General features: G+C 50.7%; 1 protein-coding gene across 1 annotated transcript; it reads right to left on the reverse strand.

Moving 5' to 3' along the window:
• Nucleotides 1-6,243: 6,243 nt before the first annotated feature.
• On the reverse strand, nt 6,244-19,743 carry SH3BP5L (SH3 binding domain protein 5 like). The gene is made up of 7 exons (XM_066353221.1): nt 19,353-19,743; nt 18,459-19,027; nt 12,774-12,836; nt 12,527-12,655; nt 10,647-10,808; nt 8,827-9,000; nt 6,244-8,339 (listed from the first exon to the last, which is right to left on the reverse strand). The coding sequence occupies exons 2-7, from the start codon at nt 18,639-18,641 to the stop codon at nt 7,899-7,901; spliced, it is 1,152 nt and encodes a 383-aa protein (XP_066209318.1). The 5' UTR covers nt 18,642-19,027; nt 19,353-19,743; the 3' UTR covers nt 6,244-7,898.
• Nucleotides 19,744-20,009: the final 266 nt, after the last annotated feature.

The raw sequence follows: 20,009 nt of genomic DNA on the forward strand, positions 1-20,009 counted from the left end.
GCCTCTGACTGGGTGGCTTCTCAGGCTCGATAGCAAAAATTCCCTATTTCTTCTCCCTAGGGACAGTTAGAGTTAGAACAAGCCTGGGCTTTGTCAGCTGCAAGTCTAGCTGGCTATTGTCAACAAAAGATATAGTAGCCCTCAGTTTGCTTCGCAGATCGTGCTCCAGCAGGGGCACTGGATGGTCAGGCATGTACAAAACTGATACATAACCTCATGACCTCCTCCTATAGGACATTTACGGGGCAGGCAGAATGCCTGTCCTGCCTGTTTTCCTGTGGCTCCTACAATGTCCACCCTACAGGTGGAAAGCGGCGCTACAGGCTGAGTCACCACCGAGTGTTCAGCCCCTGTATCAAACAGGAAGTCCATCAGTTGGCCCCCTACCATCATACAGACTATAGACTCATCGAGGGTCCCCCAAGTTCAGTCGTCCTCAGTCCAAGGGGATTCCCCAGCTACATTGAACAGTGTTTTCCTCTTTGGAGGTGGCTGGCAAGCCTGCCTCTCCCTTGTCCCAGTTGGGACATTTATTTTTTCAATGACCAGTTCTCTGGCACATGGCACACTGATCACACCACAAGGGGGTCCTGCCTGACTGTCCTTTCTTTCCCTTGCCTGTCTTCTTCCCATTTTCAAATGGGGGAGGCTGTCCTTTGCCCTTGTGCTGAAGGGCAGTAGCTATGAGCTCAGCCTTTTTCTTCATTCAGTGCTCATCCTCCTGCCTACAACCTCTCCGTTGACATAGACCTTGTTGGCTACTCCCAGGAGTTGGGAAATGTTCATCTCTGTGAAGCCGTCTAATTTCTGGAGCTTCCTTTTGATTCACTAGACATGGAAATTTCTGGTAGTGGCAGTGACAATTGTTCTTGGGTGGGGTGGAACACTTCCCTGCCTTCACTACCAGTACAGGGGATGCCTGAGCCCTGAGCCAAGGGGGAGGGTGCAAAACTAGGGTGAGCCAAGAGTCTATGTAGGGAAACTGGTCGGGGTGGCCTGGATCTCTAGTGACTACCTGCCATACTTTCTGCAACAGTGGACCTATCAAAGCTCCCTTCCGCTGGCTTCCCAACCCCAAACGTGGGCTAGTCCAGTTCACACAAGGTTCTCAGTTTCCCTGGGGACATGGTGACTCGGTAATCCCCAGAGAAGCCTTTCTTAAAGTTCTTGATCATCCTCGCCAAGGGAGTGGGTTTTTCTTGTGAAACCCCCATACCTCCCATGACAAACACCAGTCACTATGAAAAGGAACTGGGGAGGGGTAAGGGAAATTTGGAGAGGACACTACGCACTTTGGCCCTGTGGGAGAGAGTCAGAACCCTCTCTTGTAGTAAGTCTCATTCACTCTATACTCACTCTCTTTCATACAACCTCCTATAACCCATGGAGGGTGATGAGTCACCACTCCTAACTCATGAGGCCTGCTCCCCACACTGTGGAGGGTGACGAGTCACCACTCTTACCCCATGGTGCCTGTTCCCCACACCTATGGAGGGTGATGAGTCACCATTCCTAACGTGTCTTGTGGAGAGTCATCAGTCACCACTCCTAACCTGTGGAGAGTGACCAGTCACCACTCCTAACCTGTGGAGGGTGATCAGTCACTACTCCTGAGGGTGATCAGGCCTCCCTTTTGCCCAGTGGGGCAGGACCTCAGCTCACTACCCTGTGCCCAGCATGCCTTATCATGATTCTGGCATGCCCCTATTTTCCCGTTCCTCCATTGTGTGATCCTTGCTGGGACCAGTGAAGGGGATCCCCCCTTCTGTTCTACAGAGGCGTCCACATGGGCAAATCCCTGGCATATGCTCAGCAGGCACATCTACATGGCCTCCTGGGGGTTTCCCAATGAGGTGCCTGAAGTCTGACAATTGTGGGCAGACTTTCCTCCTTGCTTCCTGGCCCATACACCAAAAATCTGTAGCAGGAAAAATGACACCCAAACGGAGGATAATAGACTTCCAGACAACTTAATAGAGGAAGAGGAATTTATTAGTAACCAGCGGAACACATGAGGTTAGTAGCACCAAAGCATGAGCTTCCTGAAGTTAGATTTCTTACATCTTATATACCTTTTACAGGGTCCATGCAAGGGGTGTGGGACAAGTGCCTGACTTATTTGTCTGCAGACCTACACTACTTTTGTGTCTCTAGGAGGGGATGTTTGGACTGTCTGTCCTTGACTATTCACATATCCTATTTTCCTTGCTGGTGTTGCAAGTTGACTCCAGGGAGCTGATAAAAGGGCTACATCTGTAGTTTGTTACTTTTCAAACTTTCTCAGTCAGCCCCTTAGCCCTTCCTCCCTCAGTTTGAAACCCTGAGGTCACTGGCTCCCACGGGTCCTGTCTACATCTTATCTGGTTCCCAATTATGGAATATCAAACACAGTTGGAGCCAGTGAAGGGTGGAGCACGTTTGTATGGCCAGTATCTGCGGCTGCCATCACAGCTGCCTGGCCAACACAGGTTCGCATTTGATTCAGACAGATGGTAAGGAGTCAACAGAGCTGAAAACTGGTGGTCCATTTTCCTTTATTCTAGACTTGCACTCGGCAAGCGACTAAAAACAGACTCTGGGCTCCCAAACCCATTCACTCAGCACTCACAAAGCTACTGACTTATCTGAGTTCTCCTAGAATCAAAGGCTTCCACCTCACCAGTCTTATTCACCTCTGTTCATCTCCTCCTTCTCCTCCACAAACTGGCTTCTCCTTCCCCCATTTTGGCTGCCTCCTCCACGTGGCTTCCCTGCCCTGCTACACCATGGGCTGATCCTCTCTACAAGAACATGGCCATTCCTTCCAAATGGCCTCCTAGCTCCTCCTTAACACAATAAAAAGCACTCCCCTAACACACATTAGAATAACCACGCCCCTTCCAAGCAAGAAGGGCAACTAATGTTATCACCTAGGCAACAGCCATCCAGGTGGGTAGCGCCATCTTTAACAATAAGGGTGAGAAAAAATAACTTTATCTGCCTAACAACGTTTGAAACAGGTTTATCAGTAATTTCTCCTAACATCAAGAGCCATAAACTTCTGGATGGCACATGGTTGCAGAATGCAGACAGCTCCAGGAAGGGTCCACACCTAGGTGGTGCCTTAACATAGGTCAAGATAAGGAAGGCTATAAATCTGACCTGGGTTGATTGAGTGTCCAGGTGCCTCAGAATACCATTCTGCTACCAGCTTAGTCACCTAGGCATGCTTCTGCTTCATCCTTGCGGTCCCTCCGTGCACCTGAGTGCACCTATCTTTACCTCGATCTTCTCCACTTCTTATACTTTCTCCAATTCTTAGTTTCTCTATTTGCAGTGTTTTCTCTCACCCTTCTCTATTTATGCTTCCAGATTAATTTGCTGGTCTTTCACCTTTTCTCTGATGTGTATGTATTATATATAAAATTCAGTTCAGAAAAAAATAAATTGCATATCCAAGGTGGCAGGTAGGCTAGTAAGCTGAATACCTGGTTGCATTTTTTTTAAACTTGAGTGTTGTTTTTTTTTAACATTTTTTTATTATTAAGTGAGAGGCGGGGAGGCAGAAACAGACTCCTGCAAGCACCTTGACTGTGATCCACCAGGTAAGCCCCCTACCAGGCAATGCTCTGCCTGTCAGAGTCACTGCTCCATTGCTCAGCAACTGAGCTATTTTAGCACCCCAGGTGAGGCCATGGAGCCATCCTAAGCACCTGGGGCCAACTTTGCTTTAACCATTCAAGCCATGGCTGTGGTAAAGGAAGAAAGATAGAGGGGGAGGGGTAGAGAAGCAGATGGTCACTGCTCCTGTGTGTCCTGACTGGGAATTGAACCTGGGACTTCCACACACTGGGCCAACACTCTACTGCTGAGCCAACCGGCCAGGGCCGAGAGTTTGTTCTTATTGGTGCCATGAAGACATAACTTCTCTCCAAGAAGACTATCCTAAGGCCTTGTCCTTTTCTTGTCATTGACAAGTCCCGTCCAAATGAGTTGCCAGTCCTTTCTGCTAAATACAATTATTTACAGAAGGGAGGTGTTGTGATCAGAGACCTTGGAAAGCCTGACCAAAGTGGAAATAGGATTTGGATAAAGGGCAACTGAAGGAAAACCAAACAGGAGAGAAGGGGTTGCATACCCACACCTGGGTGCTGGGACAGCTGGGCTCCTGGCCTCTCTCCAAGGTGGGCAGAAAGCTAAATCTACAGCAGAAACACTGAGATTAGAAGAAAAAGGGAGAGGTGACATAAAGCCAGGGCCTCTCATCCTCCCCTGAACAGTGGCAACCTGAGAGCCTGCAGACCTCCAGGAGACCTGTCAGGAAGCCCTGCATGCCAGCAGCTTCCCCCGTCCCTCCACTCTTCCCTCAGCCCCACTACCGTCTAAGCATTCCTGCCTCATCTCTGGAAGGCTGGACCCTACACAGCTGATGTGCCCTTCTGCTGCATGTGAAGTGGAGAGGACCCTGAGGAGAGGAAAGGGGACAAGGTGGCCAAGGGCATGTGTGATGCGAAGTTTGTTTTCTCTTCCCAAACTCCACCCAGACCTCCATTCCATCCTAGATCCAAATGTCTTAACAAGGAAGAAACTAATTTGGATCCCCCACACACACATGCACAATTATGTTGAACAAGTTAGCTGTTTTATCCCAGGTGTGGTGAATGCTACCTGCCTACCATGGGGAAGGAGTTAACCCCCTGGCGCTGCAGGGCCCTTGATGCAATGGATGGTCACTAGCTCATATCCACTGCCTCTGGTTCGGTCCCAACCAACCCTGCACTTGGATCTGTTCCCAAGTACCCTCTGCAAACACATCCACTAGCTCATATTGTCCACCAAATGCCTCACAGGCCCAAAATCTCCACCAGCCATATAATTTTAGTGCTTTAGAAGTGTTTTTCAACCACTGTCACACGGACCAGTGCCAGTCTGCCAGAAATTTCATGCTAGACCACCGAGTGGTAATCACCCTGATGCTGTATGAAGATTATAGACCCAACAAAGATCTTAGTCAAATTCAATTATGCTCAGGGTGATTCCTACCTTAGAGGCCTCTGAAATATTTTCACTGGTCCCCAAATGTAAAAGGTTGAAAACCACTGCTTTTGAGAACCTGAGAGGTCATCTGCCCAATGTGGCCCCCCTCTTGCAGACTGGGACACCAAACCCCAGAGATGAGTGGGTCATTCATGTGTACACAGCCCCTCAGGGCAGAGGCAGACCAATGTCAGCCCTCTCAAGTGTGGTCAGTGCTTTTCACTCCTGGATTACACCTGTCCCCTTTCACACTCAAGTGCCCCAGTTTAGACCATACATGACATACTGTCACTCTATTATGTCTAGTGTAGCGTTTAAGTGTTGAGCAGATGGAGTCAGAAAGACACAGGAGCACTGGGTCAATCTTGCAATAAATCAAAAGATCCTTGAGGAACTTGGGGAGGGGAGGGAAATTAATTCAGACCTGGTTTGAGAGCTAGGGAACCAGAAAGGGCTTTAGTCAAAAGTACACAAGGGGCCTCAAATCAGAGACAGAAGTCTAATGGGTTAGCAAGAGGAAAACTTGTGTCAAGAGTAAAACAAGTTCAGGAAGGTAGTGGGCAAATGCATGATGGACAGTGCCATGTGTTAGATCCTGAGAACACCAAAATGAGTGAGGCCCTAACCCTGGCTGAAGGGGACCAGAACCGATTTCAGGAGAATGAGGCCTACAGTCAGGGAGACTTGAGAGCAAGGGACTTCCTGCCAGCAGGCACCCAGTGGCTGGATCAGAACTGCATAGTGAGTGTCGTCGTCCCCCCCCTCCCTCCATTCTTTCCTAGCTCCCTGCATGGTGGTTTTTTTTTTTTTAAAGATTATTTTAGAGAGAGACTAGAGAGAAGATGGGTGGGGGAGTGGGAAGCATTTACTAGTTTTTTTTCTCGTATATGGCCTGATCAGGCCAAGACCAGGGTTTTGAACCAGCAACCTCAGCATTCCAGGTCGACACTTTATCCACTGCGCCACCACAGGTCAGGTTCTTGTCATCTGTATTTACTGGCCGGCATCACCTGTTACCTGCAAGTACCTGTTTCTTATCTGAAAGCCCCACCCACTTTCTTATGTTTCACAGGCTGGGGTCCAAAGGTACTCAAACCCCTCCTGCCCCACAAAAAGTCAACCCCTGATTTGGGAGTCACTTTTTATGTGTTAATTTCAGATTGATCACAACTAAATATGACCTAAACCTTGCAGGGGGCAAAAATCATTCACTATGTGAAATTCAAGTCCAACTGGCAAACTGTATATTTATTTGCTAAATCTTACAACCTTTCATGCTCACTCATATCCAAGAGTGGCACTCGTGGACCACCAAAGTGGCAGGTAAGTCCATTCCACCCTACAGACTTGTCTACAGCCAGCTGGCAGGGTGAGGACCTCCTACTGTGCTCACTCCAGCCATCTGACCACAAGCCTTCCCTCCTCCTGTGGCCTGGTTAGATCTCAGATCCAACTCTTCTTCACCTCCTGGGAGCTTTCCTTGACCAACCCATTGAAAGAAGTCCCCAAACACCCTGCTTTTCACCCCACCCCATCCTCCCTTCTGTGATAGGGGCAGTAAAATTACTGTTACATAAACTATTTTATTTAAATAAAATTAGAGGCAGACCCTCCCCCCACACACACACACATACACCAGCACATGCATACACATGGCCACATCAAACCCATGGGTTTTCATTGTGACCACCTGCCTCAATCCTAGGACAGAGACACCATCCAAATGAAGGCCCACTGCTCCATCAACGGCAGCAGCACACAGGCCTAGAAAGAGCCCACCTGCCCAGTCCAGTTCTTAGCCCTCCTAGGGTGGAACAGTGAGGCCCAGTCCTCCCTAAGGCACCCAGACCCAGTGTAGCTTTCCAACCCCACCCCACCCCCAACACACCATCTGGCAGCACCACTAGAGACCTGGAGCTGCTCCCTGTGGAGGTTGAGTCCACTCCCAACAAGGGCAGCTACACTTCAGCATTCTCCAAAGGACTGTGGAGTAAGTATGGTTTGGTTGGGGAAAGAGCACCAAATTCCCTAACTCCATCCTGCAGGAGGAGGCTGAGATCTAGCTTAGTATCCTCTAAAAAGTAAACCCAATCTGCAGCAGGACTGGCAAGGGACTCGGCCATCAGGGCCCCATTGCTTCTCTATTCCCAACACAATGCTACTAGAAACCCACTAGCACCTTCGCAATGTGAAGGGCCCAGGCCTGCTGGTAGAACACCATGCACCTGGGAGTCTGTAAAGTTGTTAATGTCCCTTATGCTGACACTGGGGCTGGGTTTTACCTTTCCTGACACCAGTACCCTCCAAGTCCTGCTCTGGGGAACCCAGAGCAAAGTAGCTTAGGTCACGAGGAGGGAGTGCTGAGGGACAGGGGTTGTGTCTTCAGAGACACAGCTCCACAATGCATTTTACAGGTTACACACAGGCAGACTGGGACAGAGCATGGGCACAGGGATGCCAGGCGAGTTCTGCCACATCTCTAGAGCCCCTTGGGAGGTGGAGAGGTGGGAGGAACATCTGTCCATTCACTCAGGCTAGGGGAGACCAAGATGCTGGATTCAGGTCCAGCATCCACCTTCTGTGATGGGCTTCCTTGTACCACTCAGACCAAGTTCCCTGAGGGGAAAAGCCAGGCAGAAGGTGAGAAGTCATAGAGGCCAGCAAATGGCATGGAGATAAGCCTTCTGAAGAAGTAAGGCAAAGAGAGATGTCATCTGCAACACCTGGGGGGAAGGAGGGCACAAATGACAGGAGGACTCAAGACACACCAACAACCTGACCTTTCCAGGGGAGGTAAGGACCCCAGGAGAGGAGCTGGGAGCCCACCCTGCTCTGGGTGGGCCAGCAGTATTAAGGGACACACCAGCCATGCTAAGCATGGGCTACAGACTGATGCTGCGCTGGTGGCGGCCCCCACGGCCCCCGCTCCGGGGTCCCAGTTCCTGGCCATCTAGACTGGTATGGTCCGAAAGGCCCCGCAGGTGTTCCACGGAGTCGCACTTCTGGAGGTCAGAGGCCACTGTGCGCAGGCTCAGCAGGCTCAGTGTGTCTGCATCAGGCGCAGGACCGGGACCCAAGCTGCAGCCATCCTCTCGTGCCCCGCTCTCAGCCCCCTCAATGATCCCACTGTCTCCATCCTCCTCCTGCCTGGCCTCAGCGCCCACAGGGGAGGAACGCCGAGGGCCAGGGGAATGAGGGGGTAGGCCCCTGCGCCGCGCGTGAATCTGCTCACTGATCTGCTCCAGGTTACGCAGGGCCACAGAGTAGCGGGTCTTGGCCTGAGTGACCTGCTGCTCCAGCTCTGTTACCTTGGCCTTGTGCTCCTAAGGAGGGAAAGAGGGAGGCACCGAGTTACATAACCCAGCAGGCAACTCTCCATAGCTAGGCGCTGCCAGTCCCCTCAGCCCCACTAGGGAGCCCTGCCCTGCCATCCACTCATTTCCCCCCCACCCCCTAATCAGGCCCAGCTCTGGACCTGAACCCAAGGGTCTTCTTCTCAGTCTTTATCCCCACCCACCACTCTTCTCTTCCCATGATACCCTTTCTCTATTAGGCCCATTCTTCTTCTTCATTTTTCCTGGTTTTCCCGATTCTCACTTTTTCTTGTTTGCCTCCCTACAACTCCATTTTCCGCCAGTACCTGCCCCTAATCCCACATCCCACTGCCTGGATGTCATTCTGAGCACAGATGCCACCACCTGTCCCACCTAAATGGTCTGATGATGGAATAGAGGCAAGTCATACATGGTCTCCCTGTCTTCACTTTCTATGCCTGCCTCCTCCCAACTGTCCCCCACTCCCTGCAGTTACCTCCAGGATCTGGCTGAACTGTGCCTTGAGCTCAAAGTAGGGGCGACTCTTGCCAATGGCCCGCCGGAGGGTCTTCTGCAGGGCCTGCACCCGAGCCTCAGCCTGCTGGCACAGCTGTGTCACCCGCTGGTGCTCCCGCTCGCCACGAAGTCGTTCCTCCTCCGCCTCGTTCACCTGGCCCAGGTGGGGCAGATGACACACATCCCTGAGCAAGGTGGCATGCTCCTGCCCCTGTCATCTGTCCCAGGCTGCCACTCCAAATGTAACTCTGGGGGAAACCCCCACTGTCTGCAGAGCCTGGAAAGGGCACAGTTCTCCCAAGACACAAAGGAGAACAGTGAGTCCTTGCATGTGCCTATTGTTACCTGCACCACTATACTACTCAGTGGAATGTAGTTTGCTATTGCCAGGAGGGTACTACGGCCCTTGGACAACTTGTGAGCCTGTTGGGGATGTCTGTCTATGCACATCTACGAGAGTCACTGTCCTCGGGGAGCACTCAGTGTTGGGGATGGGAGCTTGGAGGACTAGAGGAGCCCCAGCGTGGGGAGTCACAGCTCTGCACTGGTTTCTCTTGGTTTTCATGCTCCAACAGGGACCAGGCAAGGGCTCCTGCCACCTTGTCCACCAGGACCAGGGAGCCAACCTTGGGCAGACAGATGTACATTGGAGCCCTGTCACTCATAGCTCAACAAGTCCTCCCCAGTGCTGCACTCTCCTATATCACCTTCTGTTCTGTGTAAGGCTGTGGGCCTGAACTAAGGGCCACTCAAAGAACCTGAGGCATGACAACCTATCAAGAACTCACACTTGCTTCTCTACAGACTAAATGTTTGTGCCCCTCAAAATTCACATGCTGAAATCCTACCCACTATGTTGATGGTATTGGAGGCAGCCCTCTGAGAGATGATTAGGTGATGGGTGGGATCAGAGCCCTTATAAAAGGGCTCTGGAGCCCTGGCCAGGTAGCTCAGTTGGTTGGAGCATTGTTTCAATATGCCAAGGTCAGGATCGATCCCTGGTGAGAGCACATACAAGAATCAACCAATAAATGCATTTACTTGGAACAACAAATTGATGTTTCTCTCTCTCTAAAATCAATAAATAAAAATTTATAAAAGAGGGGGCTCTGGAGAGCACCCTCGCCCATTTCGCTATGTAAAGACACAGTGAAAAGATGGCCAGCAGGCTAGGGACCAGGAAGGAGGCCTTCACCAGACACCAAATTTGACTGTGCCTTTACGGTGGACTTCCCAGCCTCCAGAGCTGTGAGGAACATTTGTTGTGTTGTTTAAGCCCCCAGTGTGTTATTGTTATAATAGCCTGAATGAACTTAAGACACTTGCTCTTTATATGGTGTGAGTGGCAGACCAGAGCTGATGCCAGGGATCCTCCTGCATCAGTCCCCTTCGAGTAACTTGGAAATGATACTCAGATTACACTTCAAGTATCAAAGTTCAGTGGCAGAGCTTAAAAGTAAGAAAGGGAGAATATTCTGAGAACAGAAGGGTCACAGCTAAACATAACAAAATGTGAGTATTGAACCCAGAGCATCCAGCAGGGATGAACTGTTTGGGTTAGTCCCAAACCTGGAGGCAAAGGTTCAGAAAGAGCCAACGAGTCTGAATCCAGAGATGTATATGAAAAGCACTGGAAGCCAAAGAGGGCAGAAAAAGGCATAAATCTGCCAGGAACAGAGCTAACGCTGACAGAAAGGTGGGGTGGAAACGAGATAAAAAGGAAGAGGGTGACTGGACAAAGAGACAGCAAAGAAAGCATGGGAATGAAAGAAAGGGACCTGCTGGAACAGCCTGGCTCACCTTGCAAGTGGCATGGTTGAGCATCTCCTGCCATGTAGGGTCCAGCCGGTTCTTGTCAGCCATGACACCCTGCTCGGCCACAAACACCATCTCCCGGGCAGCATTGTGCATACTTACAGCCCGCTCATACCGCAAGGCTGCCTTCTGTGTCTCCTGCTGGGCCTGAGGGGAGAGGGCCATCAGAATGGGGAAGTCCTGAGAAACTCCCAGTTGACCATGGAGACCTATCCTCAGTGAGATCAAGAGGAGGAAGGCTCGCCCTGGCCAGTTGGCTCAGCGGTAGAGTGTCGGCCTGGCGTGCGGGGGACCCGGGTTCGATTCCCGGCCAGGGCACATAGGAGAAGCGCCCATTTGCTTCTCCACCCCCCCCTTCCTCTCTGTCTCTCTCTTCCCCTCCCGCAGCCAAGGCTCCATTGGAGCAAAGATGGCCCGGGCGCTGGGGATGGCTCCTTGGCCTCTGCCCCAGGCGCTAGAGTGGCTCTGGTTGCAGCAGAGCATCACCCCCTGGTGGGCAGAGCGTCGCCCCTGGTGGGCGTGCCGGGTGGATCCCGGTCGGGCGCATGCAGGAGTCTGTCTGACTGTCTCTCCCCGTTTCCAGCTTCAGAAAAATACAAAAAAAAAAAAAAAGAGAGAGGAGGAAGGCTCATTGCAATGTTTCACTTCTCATACTGCGCTAAGGATAAATGCCAACCAAGGAAGCCCCATTCTATAAAGAATATTTTGTAAGAATATGGCCTGAGAGAATGTGGGAAAGCACGATGCTGCCAGTGAAGGGTGTGAGGCCGAGAAGTCTCAGAGCCTCTGCCCTACAAAGAACAAAGAAAAGTCCACCCCATGTTAGTTGCAAGGGTATTAGCGACATGGACAGAGTCTCACAGAAAGAAGTACGCCCAACACCATCACTTCTAGACCAGCAGGAAACATAGAAGAGATAACCAGAGAAGTGCTCAGAGATTGTCATCGCAACCATGCTTACCAAACAAAAAACGGAAAACAAGCCTAAATTTTCAGTTCCTGGGAATTGGTTTAACAAATACAGTATATATTGTGTAAAACTATTTGGGCACAATTTACACAAAAAACTTAATAGGTTATCTGTACTGTATTAATCATATTTTTTATTTTCTATACTGTATGATCCTTTGACCTCCTGGGGGCCTTCATGGTCCTCTCAGAGCTAGTTAATTCCTGAGATAGTAAACTCCAGAGAGCACACCTTTCATATGCAAACCAGCTAATCCAACACCCACCACCTCCTTTATCACTCTCCTGCACCAGCCAATATTGGCTTTGTCCTAAATCATGCAGGGCCAGGTACAGACAACTAGGGCCCACCCCTACAGGCCACATCCCACTCCTATTATTCAAACCATCCCACACTAAGTTTGGCCAGAGTTGCCTACCCTACTTTACCTATTCCTTCCCACAAAAAACACAAGAAAGGTCCTGGGCAATGCTTTCTCCTTCTGATTTTGGCCTCCTGACCAACCCAGGTGCTTCTCCATGTGATCCTGCATGGCATGGCATGTCCCCTCCTCTTGGGAAGTGCCATTGTCTCTACAATTTCACCATATTTAACCAAAATAAATCCCAGGTACAAAACTCATGAAATGTGCACAGTAGCATTTGGAGTGATATTTGTTTTCTTCTCTTTCCCTTGTTTTACTGTTACAATTACAGTTTTCTAATAGTGACTCACATTATTTGTGTAAAGAAAAGGGAGGAAGAAGGGTAAAGAAGTGCAAGGTAAGAAAAAAAAGAGACATGAACCAAAGGGAAGAGAAGAGAAACGCAAAGAGAAAAGGCGATCTGTCTCCCACTCTGTACAGTGGGCCATGCTCAGGGAACAGTCTCCCAGCGCAACAGTCCGGGAGCAGTACCTCCTTAGCCAGCCTCCGAGCCTCATAGTAGGGCCGGGCCTTCTCGATGCAACTCCCCAAGTGGGAGCCCTGAGTGTTGAGCTTCCTTGCCGACTCCTGCAGGATCTTCCGATAGGTGGTCCTGGCCTCCTAACAAAAGGACATATATGTGAACAGGAAAAACATTGTGTGCATGTCCCAGTCCCTTCCCTGCCACTGTGCCTAACAGGGAGGGAGGCACATGGAGACACGGGGGCAGGACACTTACGTCCAGCTGCAGCTCCACCTGGTTGATCTCTTCACTGGCCTGGTTCAGGTGCTCCAGCTCCTCCTGCCACAGAGAGGGGCAGAGTTAGAACTAGGGAGGGAAGGAGCCTCCAGTGGGCCACGTGGGCAAGGAGTGCATGCACAGAGGGAAAGCCTGCCCAAGCAGGGAAAAGAAGAAATGCATGAGGACACTGCTCCTTCCTGTCAGAGATCTAATACGCAGTCTACTGTCATCTCACAACTTACCTGTGTCAGGGAGTAAAACCCTACTTTAAAGGTTCAGGAAATCAAAATTTGGAGAATGGAACATTCATGTACAAAGCTAAGTGGGAGCACCCTGTATGCTCTCCCTCTGACCATACCACCTCCTCCTCGAACTCCAGCCAGAGCTAAGAGTCTCTTCCCTGAGCCACTTGCTCAGTACGTATTTACTGCACACTTATCACAGCTTAGCACATGAGAATCGAGAATTCAGGGCTCTGAGCTGACTGCTAATGGCCCAGCAAGTAAGCAACAGACCCTCACAGTATGAGGAGCCATGGGGTGGATGGGCCTCTTAGGTGGTAGAGACAACAGGGTCACCTATCTGGGCAGCAACGCTGGCAGGATGCCCAGAGCACTTGCCCCCAGACTGGACTCTGATGTGTATACCAATGGCAGACAGGTACCTTAGTCGTTTATTGACTGTTTTCTCATATGTGCCTTGATGGAGGGGGGGGGGCAATCTTTCTGTTGGACAAAGCATGGAATCCTAGACATGACACGACTCCATGGTCATTGCTTTGAGACCAAAGGTTGCTGGCATGAAGCCCAAGGTCACTGGCTTGAGCAAGGGGTCACTCGCTCTGCTGTAGCCCGTCAAGGCACATAGGAGAAAGCAGTCAATAAACAACTAAGGAGATGCAACAAAGGATCAATGCTTCTCATCTCTCTCCCTTCCTGTCTGTCCATCCCTCTGTCTCTGTCAAAAAAAAAAAAAAAAATACAATGTGAACCTCATGTGCACTTTCTAGTTTTCTAGTAGCCACATTAAAAAAAAAAAACCAAACCAGATTAAATAACCAAATTAAATTGTAACAACACCTTTAATTTTACCCCATATACCCAAGAAATTGTCATTTCACCATGTCAGCAATGTTATTAACAATATTTTTACATTCTTCTTTTAGATTATATCTTTGAAATATCCACATGCATTTGACATTTGGCACATCTCAGCCTGGCCAGTGACGCTTGGCTAACATACCAGGCAATGTCTGTTTAGAAAGTGGTGCACAGGGCCACCTGATTAGTCACACAATCCAGTGTCCTTTAGACCTGACAGTCTGGAACCACAGGCAGCCAACAGTTAGGGACCTCAGGGAAGCCGGAGAGAGCACACCACCACACAGTACACAATTTCACTGCCTTCCCAACAGGGACGTCACCTGCAGCTGATGGCAGCATACCAACAGGTCCTAAGAAGAAACAATTCCTGCCAGGAGAAGCCACCTTTCCCCATGGGTCTAGCTCCTGCGTCTGACTCAGCGCACAGTAATTTCAGACTCTGGGACAAGAGGTGCTGCCCTCCTAGCGATCCCACCGGCACCCTCTTTCTCAGCTCATTCCCTTGACAGACAAACAATGAGGTGGGCATCTGGCCATCAGTGAGAGTTGGGGCTGGATCCTGGACACACCCAGTGATCTGGCTTTCCTGCCACTAGGACCATCCTCCTAGCACTAAGGACGTCCCTGGATGGATATCTCAGAGAAGACAAGAATACCATCACCTCAGAACACCATGGCCCTGGTAGGAAAAGGCCTCAGGAAAGCAACAAACATTAATTCTAGGGGAGGAGAGGATGCAGGTTCAGGCTACTGTTCCTGTGGGCAGACCAAGGTCCAGATGGCCTCCCACTCAGTTCCACAGCCCAAAGTGCTCCCAGCCTCTAACAAAGTCATCAGAGTGGATGGCTCTAAACGTCATCCCCACTGGAAAAAGGACCCGAAGGGCTCTGGCTATTAGCAAAGGGCGGGAATTTACACCAACATAGCAGCTTCTGCAATTAAGTATTCTGTTGAATGAGGTCTGCTCCTCAGTCACAAAGCTTTTTCTAACAGGCTGGAGGGCAGGGTGGGCAAGGGGCTGGGAGCAGCCAGGCTGAGCAGAGGCTGACAAGCACTGGGCCATTTGAGTAGCTGGCAACACATTCCATGTGGCCTGCCCCACTGGGGATTCCTGGTAGCTGATGACATAGAACTCCAGGAAAATAAGGTCTGAGTCAGCAAACATCGCCCATTAGTGAGCTTGCAGCCAACAGAAAGGTTGACCTTCTTGGGCACACAACGCATTTTCAGGATACCAGGCCACTGTAGCAGAGGCCTGACCACTCAGGCTGCCAACATGCCTGCACAGCTGTGCTGGCCATTGAAACATGGAGCCATGGCCAGTGGGTGGGGCCAGATGATATAAGCCCAGGTCTCAGAAATAAAGGAAAAAAAGCTGTCTGTGAGCCAAACAAACATTTCAGATGAGGAGGCAGAGTCTACAAAGTCATCCTTAAGAATCTGAGGAGCGAAAGAAAAAAATAAAGAAAAAAAGAACAACAAAGAAGAATCTGAGCAGTGTCTGAGTGAATGTTTCCACTCACCTCAATAAAGAATGCACTCATCACAAAGAAGCTGAGAAAGTCACAGGGAAGCCCACCGGGTACCTCCCTCCTCCCTGGGAGCCTGCCCTGTCTTATGGAGCAAAAGACCAGCTTGGAGGCCTTAGAGACATATGCTGAAGTTAAGACATAGGGATATGGCCAGCGGCTCTCCAGGGGGGAACAGCACACTCCCAGTAGGCCTAAAGTTGGCCTCCAGTTGGCTTTCCTTCAACTTCCAGGAAATCCCACCAAACAACAGGGACTCAGGCAGGCTGCTAGCTTACCAAGAAACTCCAGTCCCCACATCAGAAAGAGCCTCACCTGAAGTTCCTGAAAACATCTGATCAAGGTCCGTCTTCAGATTTCCCTGGCCCACTGGACTCACCCAGGCCGCATGTTAGAACCACTTTTTTTTTTTTTTTTGTCTGACTGGTGGTGGTGGTACAGTGGACAGGGCATCGACTTGTTAAGACATAGGGATATGGCCAGAGTTCCCAGGTTCAAAACCCCAAGGTCACCGGCTTGAGCATGGGATCATCAAAATGATTGCATTGGCTCTGGCTTGAGCAATGGGTCATGGCTCAGCAAGCATGAGCCCCCCCAGTCAATGCACATATGAGACACAATCAATGAACTAAAGTGGTAAGTGATGCAACTCAAGTTGATGATTCTCCTCTCCTTTTCTCTTAAAAAAGAAAAAAGAACCCCTTTTTGTCCACCCATGCCGGGAGGATGTACATTCTGGGCATAGCTCAGATGGGTGCACTTAAACCTCCCTGATGGGTTCTGATGAATCTGTGGGTAAAGACCCACTGAATGCAGTAAAAATCCACTTGCAGCACTGAGACACACTATCAGGGTAACATGGTCTGTGCAATGTCAACACTAAAGGGACCTGCAAAGACACATGTCCCACTCTAATCAGTATCCAGAAGGGGTGAATGCCAGCTGCCTACTCCATGAAGGATGCTTTTACCACAAAGTAACAAGGGCTGAATTGCCACTGAGGCCAGGACACTAGCCCGGCTGTGTACCAACTACGAGGGAGGCCTGTGCAAGACCTTTCTTTCCTACATAACCCACCACATACCTTCCACTCTGACAAGTCACAGCAGACTCACTGGAGGCCAGGGGATATCATGTGAGCCCCATGCCCTACAGCTCTTATACAGCTCATCCAGTGGAACTGCCCGTGACAGAATGTCCTAATTCTGCACTGCCAACAGTACCTGGGGAACTGCATCTCCAATTTTTATTTTAATTGATTTTAAGTAGTCAAATGCAGTAATGAAGCATAAGAGTGACTCTTGGTGGGCAATACAGGAGCAAGAGGTACTGTGGGAAGAAGCTGCTGAATTCTCCTCAGGAGCGGGGCCAGGAACACTGCAGGCGGCATGCAGCAAATCACCTTGTCCTCTGCCCCAAAGCACACAGGGGTCTTTCCCAAAGTACTATTTGCAAACTGTCACAAAAAGACAAACTAAAGAATTTGTGAAAGAAAAGGCTCACAGGACTCTGTGAAAGCAGGGCAGGAAGGAATCATGCAAATCAGTGAGACCACCTCTCATTTCACAGATAAAGAAACAGGCCGGCCCTGGCCAGTTTGCTCAGTGGATAGAGCATCAGCCTAGCATTTGGAATCCTGGGTATGATCCCAGGTCTGGGCACACATGAGAAGCAACCATCTGCTTCTCTTCCCTTCCCTCTCTCCCTTCTTTTCCTCCTCCCCCCTTGCTGCCAATGGCTCAACTGGTTCTAGCATCCACCTCAGGCGCTGAGGATAGCTCAGTTGATTTGAGCATTGGCCTAAAATGGGGGTTGCCGGGTGGATCCGGGTTGGGGTGCATGCGGGAGTCTGTCTCATTATCTCTCCTCTTCTCATTTAAAAAAAGAAAAAAGAAAAACAAAACTAAGCCTACAGAGGTTACATAACTTGCATAAAAATAACAAATCATTAGGCAGGCAGTTGCTTAAATCTCAGTCCAAAATGTTTTTCAATACAACTTGTTTCCACAGTGGAGGACAAATCTGAGGAATTAGCAGAAGAAATTGAGCCCATGAGACACAGCAAGAATGTCACTGACTCAACACTATCCCACTGTGAGCAGGGACACAGACCCTAATAAGAGGGCAGAAAGGATTCTAGAACCAACTTTGATTTTTTTTTCTGTACACACAAAAGTAATCTACCAACGGTTTGGTGACAAAGAGACCCAGAAATGCAAGCCCAGGGATGTGTTGCTACCTATAAAGGTATGAGTCACCTGCACATTAGAATCTTGAAAGGGTAGACTCAGCCCAAAACACAAAGACATGCTGGCACTCACCTGCCCAAACAGCTTCCCTAGCTAATACTTCCCAGTCAGTGCCCAGAATCACTGCCATCCAGCCTCAGCTGGCCAAGCATCTCCTCCACATAGAGCCTACCCTCCTCCATCCTCACCAACTGCTCCAGGTCTCCTCCCGAAGATCTGCAGAGCTGACCAACCAGCCTGTAAATACTTTGAGGTGATCAATCAGCTCTCCTATCCACTTGGCAGCCCTAACACTCTTATTGCTGGGCCTCTGCGTCACTGAGGACTGACTACAACTGATACATGTCAGATTTCCTCAGAGGCCCAAACCTGATGCCACCTGTATGACAAGTCTCACCCTTTAGAGATGTGAACACCCCTAGGAGACACTGATGAGAGGGTGAGATTGCCTCCCAATCTCCAAGTCATCTCCTTTCATATACCAGTCACACATCTGAGCTGACGGCTTCTCCGCTTATGTGAAAAGAACAACAGGCTCTTTTTGCACTGACCTGAAGTGTGCCTCCTGTATCTGCCACCAGTTATGTTCCTTCCCTTCCACAGTGAGGCTTCGGCAACCATCCCAGGCACTCTGGCCTGCCTTTCTTGGCACTCCTGTCAGAGACTAATCCTTTAGCACTTGTCACATTGTATTGCAATGATCTGTTGACGAGCTTGTTTTCCTTTCCTGCCCCAGTGCACTCCTCTGCCAGCTCTCCACAACAGCTAGCACCCCTTTCTCTTCCCCATCAGTGTTCTCACCTGTATTCTAGGATCCAGTTCTTCCTCCTCCGTGGGGGACAATTTGGCCTCACTGCTGTTGCTTCCATCTCCTCGGGGCTCCTCTGCGACTGGGTTCTGAGGGACTTCATCCTCTACAACCACTGGCCACCGCTCACCCTGAGGGGTCTCCCGTCCCCCTGGAACCTTCCTGAACTCAGCCATGCTGACTGGGAAAGGGCACAGCCCTATGCACAAGAAAGGATTGGCATGCTGGGACCAGGACCCCAGCCTGGGGCTTCCTGGGATCTGAGCGGCAAGAAGGGATCTCTCAGACTGCTGAAGGGGCACGGGAAGAACTCGCACTGAGTTAGAGACCGGAATTCCAATCGTTCTTAGAGTTATAGCCTTGTCTGCGCCAAAGTTCTTCCCTCCCAGCTACAGGGAGCTGCCGCTCCGAGGCAGGGGGTACAGGGGGCCTGGATCCTGGGCCGAGGCCTGCGAAGAGGCGCACCATTCGGGAGGACGGAGGCAGGCGCCTCCAGGCTGGGGTAGCAGCTGGAGACAGATGACTGGGCCCGGGCGGAGGCTGCGGATGAGTCTCTGGGGAACTGCAACGGAAACAAAGGCCGAGAATATACTCAACATCAGAGCCCCGCATCTTGACCGGCCCCCACTCAACTTCTCAGCCGTGTAGGACCTGAGGTCCGATTCCTCCAGGTCCCAGCCGCTCCCGCACGCCCTCCAGCGGCCCCGGGCTCACGCCCGTCTGCGCCCTCCACGTACGCGGTTCCCCTCGTACCGCACCCCCCCGCCCCAACTCGAACTCTCCAAGCCTCACGTCTTCAAGCTCTTCCTGGAGCCCAAGGACCCTGCCCAGACCTCCGGCACAGACAGACAGAAGGATCCCCAGCGCACAGCCTTGCCTCAGTTTACCTTACCGTGAACGGAGTTCCAAACAACCTTGCTCCCGCCCACCCCGCAACAAGCCGATCAACAAAATTGGACAGGACCAAGAGGAAACGGAAATACAGCGCCGGGTGGAGAAAGTCCTGCCAGCCCGCCTCGTCTGGATTCCCCGCCGCTCGCCCGCCCGGCATTCAGTTTCCGTACAAAATGGCGCCCTAAGGCTCTCGGGTCACCTCACGTTGCCTCCAGCCCGTGCTCCACCCCGGCTGAATGAGATTGAAATGGCAGGCTTTTCTGAGTAAAACTTGGGCGGAAGATAAAAATCGAGAGGCTCGGGTGAGAAGAGAAGGGCTACCACTAAACAACCACCTCCTAGAGAGTACCGCCATTTTGCTTTACGGCTCGGCGGATCTGGACTCAGGAAAACTACTTCGTCCCCGCCCCGGAAGTCGGAAGCGGCGCCGGAAGTGGGAGGCTGGACTTTTGGCGCTGGAAGCTCGGGAGTGTATTTTGGAGAATGGCTGAAGCGGCTGTTGTCATGGACTGCCGTTTTCCAAAAGCGTTTGTTTTCGGTGTAGTGAAGTCAGTGTTGACCTGAATTACAGTGTCTAACCAAGGGCTCGGAGGGATAAATCTCGCCTTTGGGTGCCACCGGCATAGCTGGTCCCCGAGCCCGAATGTCGC

The sequence above is a fragment of the Saccopteryx leptura genome, chromosome 1 (genome assembly GCF_036850995.1).
Source record: "Saccopteryx leptura isolate mSacLep1 chromosome 1, mSacLep1_pri_phased_curated, whole genome shotgun sequence".
Taxonomy (NCBI): domain Eukaryota; kingdom Metazoa; phylum Chordata; class Mammalia; order Chiroptera; family Emballonuridae; genus Saccopteryx; species Saccopteryx leptura.

Coding starts and splice junctions, on each gene's coding strand:
- SH3BP5L (XM_066353221.1), bottom strand. CDS start 18,641: ATGGCTGAGTTCAGGAAGGTTCCAGGGGGACGGGAGACCCCTCAGGGT. Junction 10,809..12,526: donor CTCGGAGGCTGGCTAAGGAG/GTACTGCTCCCG, acceptor CTCTCCCCTCAG/GCCCAGCAGGAGACACAGAA. Junction 9,001..10,646: donor TCAACCATGCCACTTGCAAG/GTGAGCCAGGCT, acceptor CACCTGGGCCAG/GTGAACGAGGCGGAGGAGGA.